The 20,430-nt window shown below is 35.4% G+C and overlaps 1 protein-coding gene across 1 annotated transcript in view; it reads left to right on the top strand.

Annotated features, from left to right (window-relative positions):
• Positions 1-20,430, top strand: part of SCLT1 (sodium channel and clathrin linker 1) — a 184,626-nt gene that overhangs the window by 138,494 nt on the left and 25,702 nt on the right. Inside the window, 1 exon segment of the mRNA XM_027600311.2 lies at positions 1,642-1,838. Within this exon segment, the coding sequence (XP_027456112.2) occupies positions 1,642-1,838 (197 nt within the window).

The raw sequence follows: 20,430 nt of genomic DNA, 5'->3' as shown, positions 1-20,430 counted from the left end.
TGATATAACACAAGCTTGTAGAAGTAGGCAGAGACCAGGTTACCATGAAGGACCTCAGAACAAGGCTTGTCAAAAGTACAAATAGATTTTCCAAGAGGAAATGGGGAGCTAACTAGGCAGGCTGACGTCTAAAACTATATAGATGCATATATCAGTTTTTAATATATATGTGAGCAAGACAAAGACAGAAGCACACAATTCCACCTAACATAACCATGGGTTCTCCAGACAAAGTTGAGATTGAGGCAGAGAAGGAGAAGGAATATATTCAAATCTAAATTTACAGAATCCAATAATACAAAAATTAGTAAAGTAGCAGGAGTCAGAGAGCGTCAGGAGGCTTTAGTACAGTACAGAATTAATAAATCCATGGTGGTTTTCCCAGTATTTAGGGCCAGCATTTAGAAAGTCTTAAATTTCTACTTGTGTACTATTTGAGAAAGAAAATTTAAGCAATTTAGGAAACACATTGCATTTAAGCAGAAGTAGTAAGAACAGTGTGTTTGCAGTTTACCCCACAAACCATGGATTTTGCTCTTGTTGGGTTTTCCTTGGTGTTGAGAAAGTTGAGTCCCTGATTCATTCTTTTTTGATTTTGAAAGTCGCCGTATTTAATGAATTATTAGAAGCTATACCAGCTGTGATGATTTTTAAAGCACACTACTTTAAAATACCACAAGATATTCTTTATAATATTTCTTTAGTAAGATAAAGATGGCCCTAGAGTACACCAAAGAACTTGTTCTAGTGACGATTTTCTCAATTGCCTCCAGGATAGTAATAGGTAGTTTCATTCTAGATGCATGCAAGAGAAGGCAATTCATTACATACATTGAATGCCAGAGAGCATTAGGGCTTCATTTTCTCCCTGATCCCCAGTCAAGAAAGCTTCTAGAGTATCCAAAGAGCACTTACTTGTATGTTTATTCTGCATTAGGGTAGTTTTACTATAATGACATAAATTACCTAGAAATAATGGAAGATATTTCCATATGAGATTCTGAAAATCATTAGTCTTTTTTTCCTGAAAAAAAAAAAGTATATCATAACTGAAGTGGTAAAGGACTTCTTGTATATGATTTTCTTTACAAAACCCTTTGAAAGACAATTTGAAATTTAGTATGAAGTGACTTGAGATTTTGAGTTGTTGAATACATCAAGGTGCCAAGAGGGTGGTGCACTTGGGGAGGTTGTAGAAGCTCTGTAATTTTTTTAATGGCTTGAGGAAAAAACTCTCAGTTACTGACAGCATGAATATTTTCCATGGATTCTGGCAACAGAAGTTAAAGTAGATAATAAGAGCAGTTTATATTAGATAGTTTACTTTTTTCCTACTGGCAGTTAAGGTGTTGAAGAAAGTGTTGCAAAAAAATCGTAGTCCATCATAATTCTTGTTTCACTAAATTTATATTGTACTGTAAATTTATATATATATAATTACATATAAATATATAATTAATCTAGGATAAGCCTTCATTTGTGATGAAGACATAAACTTAATTTTTATATAGATTTCTCATCCAAACATTTCTGTGCCTCAAACAACACAATGAATGATTTCTTTTGTGTATTATCATTGATCAGTATATCTCCTATAATAACAAAAGAAAAAGAAGATACTGTGTTCATTTTATTCCTTAGATCAGTACAATGGAACATGAATTTTCAATAAGGGAACATGGATTTGAAGTTCAACTGAGAGAGCTGGAAGATAGTAATCGAAATTCCACTGTTGAACTGAGGCATCTCTTAGTGACTCAACAGAAGGCAGCCAATAGGTGGAAAGAAGAAACAAAGAAACTTACTGAAAGTGCAGAAATTAGAATCAGTAATCTAAAGTAAGTCCACTATTAATTGTTTGATACATTTTACAGAATAAATTATTTAACATTTAATGGTCCTTGCCATAATCTTGTAAAAATCTTATGTTTTTATTAAGCAAATATTATTGAACTGCTGTGAAAAATATTAAGCATTATAAACCAAAACTCATACTGTGTATTTTTGTAAATTTTATGCATATTCCACAAAATATAATGACTTTTGTTGGACATAGCAGTTTAGAATCTTAATACTCTTTGCATATAGGCATAGCATAATAATGTTTTGTGGTTGGGCAGCAGAATCTGATTGATTTGCAAAGCCTAAAGTATTTGCTCTGTGGCCCTTGGAGAAAAGGTTTGCTGACCGCTGCCCAGAAAGTACTTGAGCTTTTAGGCTGAATGCAATGGGATGCTGTGGAAGGCTTTGAGCAAAGTGATATGATCAGGCTTAAATGTTCAACAAATCAGTTTGATTGCAGTTTGAAGAATAGACTGTAGAGGGGCAAGGGTAGAAGGGAGAAGGTAGGCAAGTATTGTATAATAGATATATAAAATGTAACTTGGATTAGATTTTAAAGGGTTGGAGATCATTAAAAAAAAGTTTGAGCCATGTTAAATATGAGCTGCCTAGAAAACATGTAAATTAGGGTATCAGCTAGTCAGCTGAGTCTGTAAGTTTGGAGTTCAGGGAAGAGATTGCAGCAGGAGCTATAAATGTGGGAGTCATTAACATACACGTGATTTTTTAAGTCATGGGATGAGAACATGTAGAAAGGAAGTCTAGATAAATTAAACCTAAGGACTGAGTTCCAAAAGTTAAAGTCTGGAGAGATGAAAATTCCACTGCAAGAGACTGAGAAGGAATATCCAGAGAAGTAAGAATCATGATAGAATGGTTAAAAAAAAATTTATTTTTCAGAAGGAGTATAAGCAATAATAATAGGTGATATTTACTTACTAGCACATGTTTGTTGTTCTAAACAACTTACATGCACTTAATTAATCTTGACAACAACACTACAAAGTGGATAGCACTATTCATTTACATTTTACAGATAAAGAAACTGAGGCTGAGGGAGGTTAAGGAACTTGTTCAGAATCACATAGCTAACAAAATGACCAGTAAAGACAGTATGCTCTTAACCATTGTTTTATAAAATGCTACTGAGTGGTTGAGTAGAGTGAAGACAGAGAATGGACCTTTTAGTTTGGCACCCTTTGATGGTCTTTTTTAACCATGATAAGAGCAGTTTTGGTAGAATGCTGCAATAAAAATGTATTTAGAATGAATTTAAGAGAAGAGAATTTCTGCTTCCAGTTTAATGGTGAGCTAGGTAATTGAAACCTCTACCACAACTAAAAAAATTAGATGAATTATAAAAAGCATCTACTAAGAGCATTAAAGAACTAACAAAAATAATTATTACCAATTTGGCCTTATCCCAGGAATGTAAAATTATTAAAACATTAGAAAATAAGTTAATATAATTTATCACATTAACTTTTTTAAAAGAGAAAAATGATAAGATCTCCTCAATAGATACAGAAAATTGGCATTTGATAAAATTTGATATCCACTTATATTTCAAAATAACTCTTAGCAAACGAGGAATAGAATTTCTTTAATTTTGTCAAGGTATCTATTCTAAAGCAAACATTATTTTTAATGGCAAAAAAAATGTTAGTAATTTTCCTTTGAAAATGGGGAAGATAACAAAGAAGTTCATTATTACCACTTCTATTAATATTTGTATCAGAAGTCTTTATCAGTGCACTGTGGCAAGAAAATGAAATAAAAGGTATACAAACTAGAAAGGAAGGAAGAAAACAATCATTCTTCACAGACAACATGACTATATATGTAGTAAGTCCAAAATAATTAATAGATAATAGGCAAATATACAAAAATCAATTGTATTTCCACATATCTGCAACAAATACTTCAAAACAAAACTTTAGTAAAATTTACAATGCATCAAAAAACATCAGATGCTCAGGAATAAATCTAACAATGTGTGAGACTTCTACATGAGAACTATGATAGCAGGAAGATTAAAGAAGGCCTAAGTAAATAGAGGTCAAGTTAATTGATCAGAATACTCAGTGTTATGAATTTGTTAACAACCCCCCCAGCCATCTGTAGATTCTATACAGTATGTATAGTATTCTGCCCTTTAAGAGGGGAAAGTGTTCGTGTGTGTGTGTGTGTATGTACACATATATATACAAGCATGCTATACATACACTACGTTCATATACATATGTACACATTCTCTTCTTAAAAATAAGAGAGGTGACCAAAACAATAATTAAAATGGTTCTCTATGAGGAGAGAGAAAGGAGTAAAGGATGAAGGCTAGACTTCTTTGAATGAACCTTGTCTTATAGATATATAGGCTTGAGTTTAAAACTATATAAATGTTCATATAATTATCTTTTAAATTAAATCAAAATTTTTAAAAAACCTAAAAATCAAAAGTAAAATTAAACAAATGAACTTAATTGTGTAGGAAGCTGATGGCTTAACTACACAAATAAATTATTTCAAGTGACATTAAACAGAGTAATTAGACTGTATATCCCTAGTGAGATAAATCCTAAGGATAAAAGAAAATGTAAAAAACCATAAACTGCTTTTAGTAGTTATATCATTAGAAATAATATTGGTGTTATTATTCTGAAACTTATAATTACAAGATAAAGGAATTGAGTAATTATAGAAATGCCTTTAAGAACCAAGATTTTTATAAGAGGGAAGAAACTCAAGGAAATTAAATAAAACTTGTATTTCTACACTGAAATTGGGAATATTATCATGGGAACTCATGATGTGTTTTACTCTTAAAAACATGTATTTCCTGGCTTTGTCCACTTAAGGGACCTAAGAGGCAGTGACCGGTATTCAGTTGCAATGAGGTATCCTAAAAGAAACCAGGACTCTAGAGAAATGATTGATTACAGATCTAGGATAGAAAAGTATAATATGAGCCTAGAAACTGTGGAAAGAGCCGAGATGCCCTTCAACAGACGAATGGATAAAGAAGATGTGGTCCAGATATACAATGGAATATTACTCAGCCATCAGAAAGGATGAATACCCAACTTTTACATCAACATGGATGGGACTGGAGGAGGTTATGCTAATTGAAATAAGTCAAGCAGAGGAAGTCAGTTATCATATGGTTTCACTTATTTGTGGAACATAAGGAATAGCGTGGAGGACATTAGGAGAAGGAAGGGAAAAATGAGGGGGGGGAATCGGAGGGGGAGATGAACCATGAGAGACTATGGACTCTGAGAAACAAACAGGGTTTTAGAGGGGAGGGGGTGGGGGGATGGGTTAACCTGGTGATGGGTATTAAGGAGGGCATGTACTGCATGGAGCAGTGGGGTGTTACATGGAAACAACGAATCATGGAACACTACATCAAAAACTAATGTACTGTATGGTGACTAACATTAAAAAAAGAGAGAGAAAAAAGAAAAGAAACACTTTGATGTAGCAAAAGGGGAGGAAGGTATCAAGATTATTTGGGTCATATCAGAAGGACCCAGGAGCCAACTTAAGTAGGCCCTTTCTGGCTGATGTGGGAACAATTTGAACATCAAAAAGAATATCTGCAGTAAATTGAAACATGTCAAATATACTAAAAATCCATGACTTCAGAATGATATTAAAGAAAAAAAGCCTTTGGTCACCTTCGGAAGATCCTATGGAACCAGCTCTTTCTGAAAAAAGATAAAGGGGAAAATCAGGCTTTTATTGTACCTTTCCTTTACTCACTATACTTCATGAAATGCTTCTTGGCCTTTCCTACTATAATAGACCTTACTTCACTGATTGGGGAACCAGCGTAGGGATTTTGCCAGTTAGTTGCTCGATGTGTCTGTTCCGATTATGCATCCCAGAACCAGGGAAATAAACACAGAATAGGAGTATAGACACACTGGTTGTGAGACTTAGGCCAAGACTTCACTGATGACCTGATCTGCATAAACCTCTCCTGGTTGGTGGACCACAGTGCTATTTGGGGTCTCTAGGAATTTTTTTCAGCAACAATGTCCAGTAATCCTGAAAATGTCTGGATTCCTCCTTCCCCACTGCATGGTCACCCTGCTAACTCTTCACAGATCCCTTAGGGGAAGGCCAGGAGGAAGTATATACGGGAACCTGCAGCCCCTTTCTTTATTCAAGAGGCTTTGAGTCTGTGAACTGACTCAAGTTTGAGAAATGGTTATAGGGCTGTGACACTTTCTTGTAGTGATTCAAGTGAGGTTTCATTTTCTACTTCTCCAAATCAAATAGTAGACCACCCATCTATTTCAGTTCTAGCGTCACAGTGATCAAACTAGCAAATCCCAAAGATCTCTGCAGATCAGACTTTCCTGATAACTACTTCAACTTTGCTGCCCATTCTAGTAATGATGCGCACATTTTCTTTGGAGATTTAAGGCTGCTACATCACCCTTGCCATTGAGAATCCTATCATCAACATTGAATTCAGGAAGCCCGGATCCATGATAGCAGTTGTCATTTCTGTTCCACAGTGAATAATCTACAGAGCTCTGCAGGGATACTGGAACAACTCTCATGACTATATTTCACACAGTCTTCATGAAGAAAATGTCCTCTGGACCCTACTGAGGGTCAGAGTTGAAGGATGGATGAGCTGCTTTCACATTAAAAAAAAAAAAAAAAAAAAAAAAAAAAAAAACCTCACTGTTGTCTTCCGGTCTCCCCCAGCCTTTAGTAACTTCCTCTACACTACTGATTCTCAGATGGGGATTACTTCATCCTTCTCCCCTCCCTGGAACATTTGTCTTAAAAATATCCAAAGACATGTAGGGATCATTCTGGATCTAGTGTACAGAGGCCAGGGGTGCTGCTAAACATCCTATAATGCACAGAACAGCCTCTCAAAACAAAGGATTTTCCAGCCAAAGATGTCAGAAGTGCCAAAGTTGACAAACCTTGCTTTACACCGTAACAAGGATTTTCTTATATTTCAATATCATTCAGTATAGGTCACCCTTGAACCCAGATTTTGTTCAACTAACCAAACAAATCAAGATACTTGAGCTAACACACTGAATCAAGAATATCTGCTTTGTGAGCCCACATTGAAAAATTTGGCCTAATTCTAATGTTATTTCTTCTGCTGTAATACACCCTTAGGATCCATTCCCGCACATACTCCCCAGGTTCTGTCTACATACAGTTGCCAGTATTGTGTAATGATTTTAAGGTATTCTACCTCCTCACAGGTCTTGTTTTGTAGGTTATTCCCTAGAGCCTATCAGACTTGACTCTGGCTGTAGGTATAGAAGTAGTGAATGAATGAATGAATGAGAGGTAAATCCTGAAGTGAATCACCTGTTCCTTATAAAACAACTCCCTCAGGGGAGACCGTTCAAACTCCTTAGGCAGAGGATACTTACCTTTCCAAATAGTGTGGAAGGACTGCTTCTTTTGGCAAGGGAGGCATGCTAGAATTTAGGGATTCAAGGCCCCAGCTTCATTGGAGTCTGTCTGAACACATGTTCCCATCTCAATTTTCAGGGGAGAGGCCCTGCAAGGTTGGGAATTCAGTTTGTGTTATAATTTAACCACATACAGGATTAGACTTTGCATTTGATGATCAGAAATCTAGGCTTTGCAACCAGAGGAACTGGGGTTTCTTTTAAGGTAGTCATAACAGCTTTCAGGTCCCTAACCTGGACTTTGAGCTCAGAATTTAAAACTCTTGAGTTCTTTATTGTCATCGTCAAAGTTCTCCAGTGTACCTAGAAGTCCCATTATGCTCCTCATTCACTAGTGTTTTATGTCCTTAACTACTTGGTCCCTCAAAAACTTATCCTTTATAGGCACTTGATTATATAGGCGATAATTTAAGTAACTATTTGCCATTGCATAGCATGGATTACTAGGGTACCCTTTACCAGTGGCCTTTAAAGCTAATGAAAGCAGAGAACCAATTCCAGATAATCCAGAACCAGTTAGAGTACTCATTAGCAAGGTTATATTCCTCTGGGACAGGACTACTTCTGGAATTGAAACCAATTCCTGTATGTATTAGGGTTTATTCAGGAAAACAGAGCTACTCTGAGTGATATAGAATATGGGATTTATTTTGGCAGTTAGGTCTGACACAGTTGTGGGAGCTGGTCGAGAAGTCAATGCAGTGCAGTTGTTTCTGCATCTGGTGTTAAGCCTGAAGTCACAATGGGCCAGCTAAGCTAGAAGTCATGAGGAAAAGCTGGATATGAATGAAAGCAACTCTAAGGACAAACTGGCACCCTGTTTTCATTTATCTCTCATCATCTTCAACCACTGTCATAGATGACCTGTAGGAAAAGCTGGTGCCATTTACCATGCATCTGCACATGACTCAAGAGGTTGAAAGAGGACATCTGCCAAGAAACAGAAGACGGAATTGCTGTGGATCCGAGTAGTGCTCCACACCAATATAGTGACCTAACATATCAGCAACAATGTGTATTAGTTGCTGCAATGCCAGCTGCCCTGCCAGCCTTCAGAGCCTGCTGCACAAATTTCTTTTATGGTCAACACCAACCCAGGACCAGGCAGGGAAGGGAATGCTGGGAAATGTAGTTCTAGCTTAGCTAAGTTGATGTAGTCCAAAGCTGCCACCATGTATTTGTCATAACTTAATTAGTGATGTTGAGCAGTTCACAATGTTTACATAAGGAAATAGGAAATCATATAATATAAAATAGACTTAAATGAACATCAGTCTAAAGATTATATTTATGATAGCTATAACTTGTTGAATACATACTATTTGCCACTTAAACTCATGTAATGGTCACAAAAACTTTATGAAGTAAATGCTATAATATTCCCTGTATTAGGGTTTTCCAGAGAAACAGAACTAATAGGATGTGTGTGTATGTGTGTAAGTGTAAAAAGGTTTATTTTAAGGAATTGGCTCATGTGCTTGTGGAGCTTAGCAAGTTTAAAATTTTTCTGAGGGAGAAAACTGACAAGCTAGAGACTCAGGAAGGAGTTGCAGTTTGAGTCCAAAGACATTCAGGCTGGAGACCTGAAGAGCCATTGTTACTGTTCAAGTTTCAGGCCATCTCTTGAAGAATTACCTCTTGCTTGGGAGAATTAAGCTTTTTGTTCTGTTAGGCCATCAACTAATTATATGAGGTCCATCCACATTATGGAAGGCATTCTGCTTTACTCGGAGTCCAGTGATTTAAATGTAAATCTCATCTAAAACATTCTCACGGAAACATCCAGAGTAATGCTTGATTAAACATCTGGGTACCATGGCCCAGACAAGTTGACACATAAGATTAACCATCACGCTCTCCATTTTACACAGGAGGAAACTCTAGACTTTAAAAAATTTACAAAATTCCATAATCTGTTATCTGCAATTTTAGATTTGAAAAAACTCTAACAATAGAATTTTCCTAAGTTAGCTGTCTACACTTTGGTGGCAAAACCTGACCTGAACTGACAGGAGGCTATTTATGGTATAGGTATATCTATGTGTGCACACATACCCATATACACATATATACACATCCACACAAACATTTCAGTTATTGTGCCTATTCGTATGTTTTACTGAGAAATATTTCTGACTATTGTAATCTCTATCCTACTCTAAACCTCTAAAATATTTTTTCTTGGATGTCTTAGGCTTTGCTATATTGTATATGTAATTTGCACACACCAGCTAAGTACTCCCAGTAGGTTACTGATAGTGAATGTGTTTTATTTTAGTTTGTATTCTCTGAAGTATCAACAAAGTACTTTGCCAAAAGGACACACATACAATGTAGAATGTAATTGCCTAGAGTCTGTCAAAATAGTTTTAACACAACCCTATCTATTGCTCTCATCTGGGCTAGAAAGCTTGTTAAGGCCTTTTACAACTTGTGACTTTAGGAATAGTACTTGATTTTTTGAAAAATAATTCACCCAAGTTATATACTCATTTTATTATAGAGGAACTTTTACATGAGTCCCTGGAGTGGTCCTATTATTACATAGAGTCTGTGAGTTGTAAGATCATCCATATTTTTTGGTAGGATATTTTATTAGTTCAGGAAAATCAAAGAACATCTTCAAAAATTATAGATATCTTAGACTTTAAGTTTTATAGATCTTAGATTCTGTACATTCATATTTTAGTATATAGGATTAAATATTTTTGACCAATAAACACCTCAGTTTATGCAACAAATGTCCTATAAATCGAATTCTTATATCTGAAATCATCTTAAATGCTCTGATTCATGCTTTTAAAATAACCTGTAAAGTAAGTGCTCTGGGAAGGAAAAGTTGTATAGTTATTTTTGATTATAGACAAATCAGTGATTCTCACAAATTATTTTTCCTCCAAAACATAAGCTGAGGCAGAGCACAAAATAGAGATGTCCCCACATGTAGTATACACAAAAGATTAAAACAGAGTAAAGATGAAAAAAAAGCAGGAAGGGAAAAATGAACGGGGGGGGGGGAAATCAGAGGGGGAGACGAACCATGAGAGACTATGGATTCTGAGAAACAAACTGAGGGTTCTAGAGGGGAGGGGTTTGGGGGGATGGGTATTAAAGAGGGCACATACTGAATGGAGCACTGGGTGTTATATGCAAACAATGAATCATGGAACCCTACATCAAAAACTAATGATGTAATGTGTGGTAATTAACATAATAAAAGAAAAAGAAACAAAAAACAAAACAAAAAGATGAAAAAAAAGAGTAGACTTGAATCACCTTAGAGGAAGATGGAGAACACACTGGTGACATTAAACCCAGATGGTCTATAATCATAAAAAGAAATTGAGTGAAATGCTTTTTTAGTGAAAATATGCAGAATAAATCCAAAAACATGAAACTTTGGTAGCTGTGGTATGGGGTTTTTTTTGCAGCTGTCAATTAGCATTTCATTTTTTTAAGTTTTTATTCTAATTCCTGTTCGTTAACATACAGCATTATATTAGTTTCAGGTGTACAATATAGTGATTTAGCAATTCCATACAGCATCTGGTGCTGATCACGACAAACGCACTCCTTAATCCCCATCACCTATTTAACCCAACGCCCCACTCCCCTCCCCTCTGGTAACTATTAGTTTGTTCTCTATAATTAGGAGTTCGTTTCTTGGTCTTTTTTCCCTTTGTTCATTTGTTTCTTAAATTCCACATATGAATGAAATCATATGGTATTTGTCTTTCTGTGACTGACTTATTTCACTTAGCATAATTCTCTCTCTCTCCATCCATGTCATTGCAAATGTCAAGATTTCATTCTTTTTTATGGCTAATATTTCATTGTATATGTATATGTACACATACACACCACATCTTTATCCATTCATCAGCTGACGGACACTTGGTTCATAACTGCACATTTTGTTTTCTATAATTTAAGAAATTAATGCATGTGTTGGATCTTGTTTATATGTAATTATATCACCTGTGAATATACCAGTTTTATTTCTTTCCAGTCATCATATACTCTCGTTCCCTTTCTCACCTGTTACACTGATGAGCCCTCCTGGATCGTGCAGAATCGGAGGACGAGGACTCCTGTCTTTTTTTCAATCTTCCTCTTTGTGTATGATGTTGTCCCTGTTGGGGGTAACTTCTGTTAGAGTCACGAAGTTTCCTTCTTAGTTTACTTAGTTTTTATCGTAAATATTGAATTTTGTAAAAGCTTTTCCTGTATTATTGGAGGTAATCATTTTATTTTTTCTTTTCAATCTGTTAGTGGGATAAACTTTATAGGTCAGTTTTGCTAGGGTACCAAGTTCGCATTCCTGTAATAAAACCAGCACAGCTGGAGTGCATTCTCCTTATGTATGGCTGGATTTGGCTTGCTAGTATCTTGTGTACTATTTTTTCATCTATGTTCATTAGAGAGACTGACCTGAAACTTTCCATTCTTGAACTTTCATTAAGTTGTAGTATCAAAGTTATGCCAGCCTCAAGAAATTGGAGACTGGTATTTTTTCTGTTTTCTCATGAACTTTGTATTTTAGAAATGTTTAGTCTTTGAATATTTGGTAGCCCTCTCCAATGAAATTCTCTTGGCCTGGAGTAGTGGTGGTGGTGGTGATGGTGGTGTTTTGGGATTTCTATGGTAATATCTTTGTTCATTCCACTGAATAGTTATAGAACTCTTCAAATTTTCTATTTCTTCTTTGAAACAGTTTTGGTAAATTATATTTTTCTATAAATGTATCCATGTCTTCTAAATTTTCAAGTATTTTGGATGCAATGTGTGCATGTTATATGATGTCTGAAGTAGCTGTAATGATAACCCTTTTTGCATTACTGATGCTGGTATTATTTGTACCTTGTCTGTTTTGTCTTTATCATTCCCACCAGAGGATTATCAATTTCATTACTCTATAAATAACTAACTTTGATTTTTTAATCTCTCTTATTTTATATTTGTTATATATTTTATGTCTGCTCTTTATTACCTCTCTCTTTCTACTTTCTCTGCTTTCATGTTGCTGTTCCTTTTCTATCTTCTTCAAATAGAAGCTTAGCTCACAAATTTTCACCTTTTCTTTTCTCTTAATTGAATGGATTCTTAAATGTTACAGATTTTCCCCAGATACTGACGTAGCTTTAGCATACAAGTTTTGATATATCCAGTATTTTCACTCTTATTTACTTCAGAGTGTTTTCTAATTTCATTATTTCTTCTTTCAATCCATGTATTATAAGTACATTTTTAAATTTCTAAACATATGGGGATATTTTAGTTATCTTTTTGTTAATTACTTCTGTTTTCCATAGATCTGTCTCTTAGAAACAGTATATGGTTCTGTTTTAGACCATTTAGTTCATTTATATTCAGTGTAATCCAAAGTATATTGAGATTTGTTATCTTTATTTTATTTTAGTACTTTCTATTTTTGTCAAATTTGCTTTCTTTTTCTTTCCTTTCTCATCTTTTTTATTGACTTGGTATTTTTTTTTAATCATTCCACTTCTCCCCCTAAGCTTTGGAAATTAAATAACTCTGTATTCTTTTGGTTGTTACCCTAGAAGTTATGCCATATATATTTACCATAGGAAAGTCTAAAGTTAAAGCCTTTATCCTCCTGCCAGACAATAAAAGAACTTTGGAACGTATTAACACCATTTATTTCCTTTGCCCAACTTATATATTATTGTTGCTAGATTTTAAAGTCTGCTTTGTAGTGTTTTTATTTCACCCTATTAATTGTTTTATTTAATTAGAGTTCATTTATATTAGCCATATATTTACCACCTTCTTTGTTCTTCACTTCTTCTTATATCTCAAACATTCCAGGTAGGACTACTTTTCTTTCTAAATTATATCTTTTGGAAGTTGCTTTAGTGAGGATTTGCTGGTGATGAATTCTCAACTTCTGTTTGTAAAATATATTTATTTTATATCCATATTTGAACAATATTTTGCTTTCTGACAGAACTCTAAATTGAAGCTATTTTCTTGCAGAAAATTAAAAACAACAATCTGTTAACCTCTAACTGCTGTTGTTTCTGTATAGAAATCATCTGTCCATCTCACTTGTCACCCCTTTGAAAGTAATCCCTTTTCCTGTGGCTATTAAAATGTTTTGTTTTTCTGTAATTTCCCTGTAATATATCTAAGTATGGGTTTCATTTCATTTGTTGTGTTTTGTGCCTTTTGATAGTGTAGATTAGTATTTTGGTTCAGAAAATTGCCAGATATCAACTCTTCAGATATGGCCCTGGGAATCCCTACTTCCTGCTATGATGGAGAAACTGGTGCCAGACTTAACTTCCCACCAGAAACAACTAGAAAATTGGACAAAATGTTCGAAACAATTGTTTTTCTGATCCATGAGAGACAAGAAACAAGGTAAAATGTAGAATCACCTTGGATTTCTGCCTAAGGGTCCTTTCAGGATCATGGTCCAGAGAAGGTAATCTCAGCCACTGCCAGATCTGATGCCTGAGTAGCTGAAATTTGCAAGGCAGAGAACCAGAGTAGATAGAACTACACAGAGAAAGAGCTTCAGAAATCTGCATAGTCCTTTTGAATGTTTTTCTCACTCATACATAGACTATAACTCGAAGAAGCCAGGCAAACAATGACAAGGGAGTTGTAAGCTGAAAAACATCAAGAACTCACATAGGGCTAGGAGATATTAGAGTTCTGTCCAGCCAGAGTAGAGAATCCTTGTTGAATACATAGTGCATGCAGTAAAGATTACAGAATCATTTCACCTTATTAATAGAATTAAACCAGCCAAGAACAAAAGGTATTCTAAATTCACCTTGACGAGACTTAAAACCAAGCCTCAAAATAATCTAGCGTGTTCTCAGGTAATTTAACTGCCTGCAAGAACAAATCCAGTACTTTTATTAGTAGATAAGTAAAAATGGTACCCATAGCCAGGAAGAAAAAGCAGTGCATAAAAACACATTCAGAAATGACAGAGGTGGCACAATTAAGAGACAAGAACTTTAGCCATTATAAATATGCTCAGTGATTTAAAGGAACACATGAAGATGATGAGAAAAGAGATGGGGTATACAAAAAGGAACCAAATGGAAATTTGGGCATGTAAATTATAATATTGGAAATTTTGTAATTTACTGGATGTGATTAACAACAATTTACACACTGCAGAAGAACAGACAGAGAACTTGAAGACAGAAAAAAAAAAAGCTATCCAAAAATGAAGCATAATGAGAAAAAAAGGCAGGGGAAAAAAAAAAAATAAGCAGAGAGCCTCAGTGACCAGAGAGACGATATCAAACAGTATAAAGAAGGGTGGGGGTGGGAGTTAGGAGTATTTTAAGAAATAATGGCCCAAAGTTTTCCATATTTGATGAAAAACCTTTATATTAGTTATTGATTACTGTATAACAAATTACTCCAAAATTTGGTGCTTTAGAACAAACATTTATTATTTCACAGTTTCTGTGGGTCCAGAATCCAGGCATATCTGAACCAGAAGGCCTCTGACTCAGGATCTGTCATGAAACTGCAATCATCTCAAGGCTTCACAAGGGGGGATTCACTCCCAAGTTCGTGCTAAAGTTATGGCAGGCCTCAGGTGTTAACTGGTGTTGGCAGATGTCCGTTCCTTGCCTCGTGAGCCTCTTTACATGTGTACTCACAGCATGGCAGCTTGCTTCCCTCAGAGTGAGAGCTGAGAGAGCAAGGGTGGGAAGAAGAGGGGAAAGCAAGACAAAGGTTGTGGTCTTTTTTTAACCTAATCTTAAAGTGACATTCCGTCACTTATACCTTTTTCCATTAATTAGAAACAAGTCATTGAGTATAGCCTCCTCTCTTCCACTTGAGTGTGGGGTTCTGAATACCAGGAGGTAGGGAAATTGGGGGCCATTTTAGAGGCTACCTACCACACTATTTTATCACACGATATACCAAGTAACTTGAAATGAATCATAGTCCTACTAGATATAAAAAGAAAAACAAAATTTCTAGAAAAAACATGAAGAAAATCTGTGGTAAGCAAAAATTTCTTACATAGGACACAAGAAGAACAAATCATTAAAAAAAATTGAGAGACTACATTGTATTAAAAATCCGTACTCTTCAAAAATCACCATTTAAGAAGATGAAAACAAGACTATGAGAAAAGAGTTGCAAATAGTGTAACTGACAACTTGTATTCAGATTATTAAAAACAAATCTTACCATTCAATAATGATAGTAACGGTTTGGTAGTTTACTACAAAGTTAAGTATGTACTTACTATATGACCATGCAGTTGTACTCATAGATATTTACCCAAGAGAAATGAAAACAGATTCATACACAAAAAAACTTGTGCACAAATATTTGCAGCTGCTTTATTTATAATAGCCAAAAATGGGAAACAACCCAAATGTCCATCAAGAGTTGTGTGGATAGGGATGCCTGGGTGGCTCAGTCAGTTAAGCATCTGCCTTCGGCTCAGGTCATGATCCCAGGGTCCTGGGATCGAGTCCCACATCCAGATCCTTGCTCAGCAGGGAGCCTGCTTCTCCCTCTGTCTGCAGCTCCCCCTGCTTGTGCGCTCTCTCTCCTTCTGTCTCTGACAAATAAATAAATAGAATCTTAAAAAAAAAAAAAAAGAAATGGAGCCTTCTTTAAAAAAAAAAGTGTGGATAAACACACAGCGATAAAAGGGACAAACCACTGATAAATGCAACACAAATGATTGTCAAAAATGAGATGAAACAAAAGCCAAAGAAGAATGCACACTGTATGATGACACTTATATGAAATTGTAAAAAAGACAATTCTAATCAAAAGACAACAATATGGCGGATGCCTAGGCCTGGGGGTGGGACAATGACTGCATGGGGTCATGGAATATTTTGGGGTGAGGGACATATTCTGTATATTAACTGTAATTGTAGTTATGTGGGTATATGCATTTGTCAAACCTTACCAAGCTCTATACACAAAATGGCTACATTTTATTTCCATAATTGGACCTCAATAAGGTTGATTTTAAAAACAAAACAAACACTGCCCCTGCGCAATTCCCTCTCTCCCATCCATCTGGGACTCTGCTTAAAGGTATGTTAGACTTTTATATTACATTCCTATGTTTCTCTTTATTTCCATATTTTTCTTTTCACTGTGCTGTATTCTGACAGTTTCTTCAAATCTAATATTTTATAAGTTCTCTTTTTGTGTTCAATCTGCTGTATGTGTCCATTGAGCTTTTATCTTAAGTTTTTTTTGTTACTAGAAGTTCTATTTAACTTTGTCATATCTGCCATTTTACATTCTTAGAGCCTCCTGTTTCTTGCTGACGTTTCCAAGTTTGCCTGCTTTTCTGTTAAAATAGTAAACATTATTTGAAAGTCTACATCTGATAAATTCAATATCAGACAGGTTTGTTTCTGCTGATTCTGTGCATGTTGTCTGGTTTCTCTATCTACTTGCTAGTAATTGCCCTGGAAAATTTTTGTTACGGGGTTTACATAGAGAGGCTTTGCCTTTGCTACTTCTGGGTGGCGTAGAGCACTTCTGGTTTTGAGCACATGACGGAAGGTAGGCTTTCTGGCCCTCCCTAGGTATTTGTTCTTTGAGGTAAACCCTGTAAGATGGCTGGTCTATGGCCACAACTTCACAGGAATGTTTCTTCTTATTCTTCTCCTGTTTTGCTTATGACCAAAGTAGCTTCCCGATAGTCCTATGACTTTGTGAGGAGGGATGTAGATTAAGATATGGTTCACCTTTATCCTGAAGGAGTAATCCCTTGGGGTCCCAGATAAATGTTGGGTGTGGTCCCACACCCCCTTCTCTGAGTGGTAACAGAACCAGATCCTAAATGTGGGGTATTGTAAGTGCCTTCCAGGGCATAAGAAGCTTTGGTGTTCCAGTATTCTGCTTATTTTTCTCATTACAAACTTCCATTCAATAATTGTCTTGGGACTTTTTGCTACATTTTCATTTCTTTAATGCCTTTAAAATGTTGTAGAGTTTTTCATGAATCGATTAATCAGCATGGCTTTGTGTGCTTTTACTGGATCCAAGCATAGACTCTTTAAAAATATCCATCTCATTTAGCACCTTGATTGATGTGTCTTGGTGAAAACCTGGTGAAAATCTTCAGATAATTTTTGTCTTATACAGAGTTTACATGTGTCTTTGGTCAATTACAGCATCCTGGAAGTTGAAATGGACTGTAGTTACAAAATAGATCAATTAGAACTATTACAGGGAATTAGCATCAGGGTCATTAGAACCAGTGTTGCATTTGTACAACATATTACTTCTAATTAATAAACATTGGCAATTGATATTAGTATTATTTCTTAACTAAAATATGTTGTGTACCTTTGTGTTTTAATTGTGTTACTTTGAGATATAGTGAGGCCAGACACAGATCAAGAGAGAGACACAGGAAAGAGTTCTATAATTTCTTATATTCACAGTTCCCTGGGGCAAACACAAGGCCACTCAGGGTTGGTCACAAGGCAGAGGAAGTAGGGGGAACAGTGAGCAAGTCCCTTTTTTGTAATTTCCGTGGAAGAAATGAGGCAGGGCAAGTAGTTTTAGAAATCTGAATGATTTCCGCGGGCTCTGGTTGTCTGATATCTGGCCCTGGGGTAGTTAAGGCAACTGTATAGTGGTCCCGATTATGAGAGCGCAATAAGCAAAGTGGTTGGGAGTGTGAATTTAATCGGCTGCACAAGAAGGGAAACCAATGGGCCTCTAGCTAGGCCCTCAAAACTGAGTCAAGACAACTTTTAAAAACAACTGTATTATACTTTGAAGCAACTAATAGTTTGGAGTCGTAAACCTAGGATATTAGGACACATTATTTTAATAGGACAGAAGTGCCTAACTCTGACTTATTTATATCACAGTGTTGAAATGAGAGATGAAAAAGTGCCTGTCATGTTAACTGAGATCTTAAAAACATCTTGAAAAATGTAGCACAATTTGTAACTCTACTTCTTGCTTAGTGAGAGATTTCCCATACTGAGGGTGTCCTGTAAAGATTTAACATCCCATTTTCTAACATAATAGCTTTTTATTCAGTCAGTATGCTTTGATGATTAGAAACTGTAAATCTACTCTGAGAAAGCTTTTGTCACTTGGCAGATATTTTGCATCAGGCTTAAGAAAAAGGCAGTGCCACTTCTCTATGGGTCTCATTACACTTCATTTTTCCATAGTTCTCGGGGGAAAAAAAGTAATGAATAAGTCAATTTGGTTTAATATTATCTTTGTATTAAAAATTATATGTAGATTATTAAAATGATATAAACTACAAGAATGTAAGCACATTAAAATTTTACATACTTTATTGTATTAGTAAACTTACCTGGAAATATCCAAATTTGCTCTGATTTGGGGTTTTAGTACACCTTCAAAAGTGTTCAGCAAGATTATTTGCATCTTGACTATCTCTTGACTCCATTAAGGTCAGAACGAAGTTCGGAATTGCAATTTAAAGTGTCTAATACTTCAGTTTGCGGATTTATACAGGTACTTCCAGAAACAAAAGCAGATACCTAAAAACTCACTTTAACTTGTATAAAAAACATCTGAGTGACCACTCTTTTCTAAGCATTCTGCTAGATGCTATAGAAACACAAAGATGAGTAAGACAAGGCCCTGCTCTTAAGAAATTAGCATATCCCATTACCCACTTTTGTTTCTCCTTATAGCATTCATCATTAACAGTAATTGCATTTTATATTTATTTCTTTACACTTTTTATCTTTTCTCCCTCACAATAATATCAGCTCTATAAAGTAACTTGTCTCTTGTGTTCCCCACTATATCCCTAGACCATAAAAGAGTGTCCAACCCTAATGGATACTTAGAACATATTTATTGAATGGATGAATGAAAGCTAGTTGATTTTTTTCAATTATTGTTTCTTTTCTAGGACAAATTCTCTTTCCAATTTTGATCCTTTATGAATAATTTTAGTTTTTGAAATGCATTTGAACTTTGTGAAACATGATAAAGTATAATGTGTCCCCACTATCCAAGAGACTAAGAAACATAAATTCCCATAATTATACCACTGCCTTATAGTGAAACTTTTTTCTCATCTCATAAATTTTTGAAAATGCTACCCATTCTAATAATTATTACAAAAACTATTGATAATAAAGGAATACATAGTCCAAGACATAGGCACCAGGATTGAGTGAAATAAGTTTTTTAAAACTAGTGCTGCTCATAATCAAGATCATACTTTCAGAGGATGAAATATTACACAAAACAGTGTGTCTAGGATTATTTATCCAGTCATGTTTAAACTCATGTTTGAACTCCTGTTCTAAATTTCAGGTACACATTGATCATATATTACAAATCTCTGTGAACTCTGCATGTATATCCACAGGCACCAATACAACAGTAGTTATTGTCACATAATATTTGTTGAATGAATATGTATATATGAGCATAACTACATATGTAAACATAAAATCCATAGCTTAGTGTTGGGCACTTGATAAGTATTCTGTAAAATGTCTATAGGTGATTCAGTTGAATTATTGAAATGTAATTTTTTAGAGGAGTTTTTGCTAGCCAATAGTACAAGACCAAAGAAGAATCCCTTCAGCCTGAATTCTGGGATGCAAGGCCAGTTTTATGAGCAAGCAGAGTAGGTAGCTCCATGTATGACTGATTCAAATGTGTTTCCTAGAATGCGTCTGGTGTCAAAAAAAAATCTCAGTCTACTGCCTGTCATCACACCACCCATAACAATTCTTTTGAACACTGGAAATTATTTGTTTTTTATAGAATTTTGGTGGTGTTTTTAGCTAAAATTCAGATACTGTGGGAAGTAGTCCTATGGTTTCCAATAGTCAGAATCTTGAAAACAACATGGATGTGGTCCATAGAATGGCAACAAGCGGAAATTGCACTGGCTCCTCTCCTTGTACCTCCTTTCCTGTACCTTCACAGTGAGTTGCTGAATCTGGCTGATCCTGCCTCCTTAATGTTTTTCAAAGACATTTGTATTTATCCTCACTACCTGTACCTTAGTTCAGGCCAACCCTCATCTCTTACCTGGATTCCTGCAACAGCTTTCTGATTGATTTCTGGAACCCTAAACTTGTCTTCCTTCTAATCCATTTTCCACACTCTATGCCAGAGA

This window comes from Zalophus californianus, chromosome 2 (genome assembly GCF_009762305.2).
Source record: "Zalophus californianus isolate mZalCal1 chromosome 2, mZalCal1.pri.v2, whole genome shotgun sequence".
NCBI classification, from domain to species: Eukaryota; Metazoa; Chordata; class Mammalia; order Carnivora; family Otariidae; genus Zalophus; species Zalophus californianus.
This window is presented reverse-complemented; position numbering and strand designations above follow the sequence as displayed.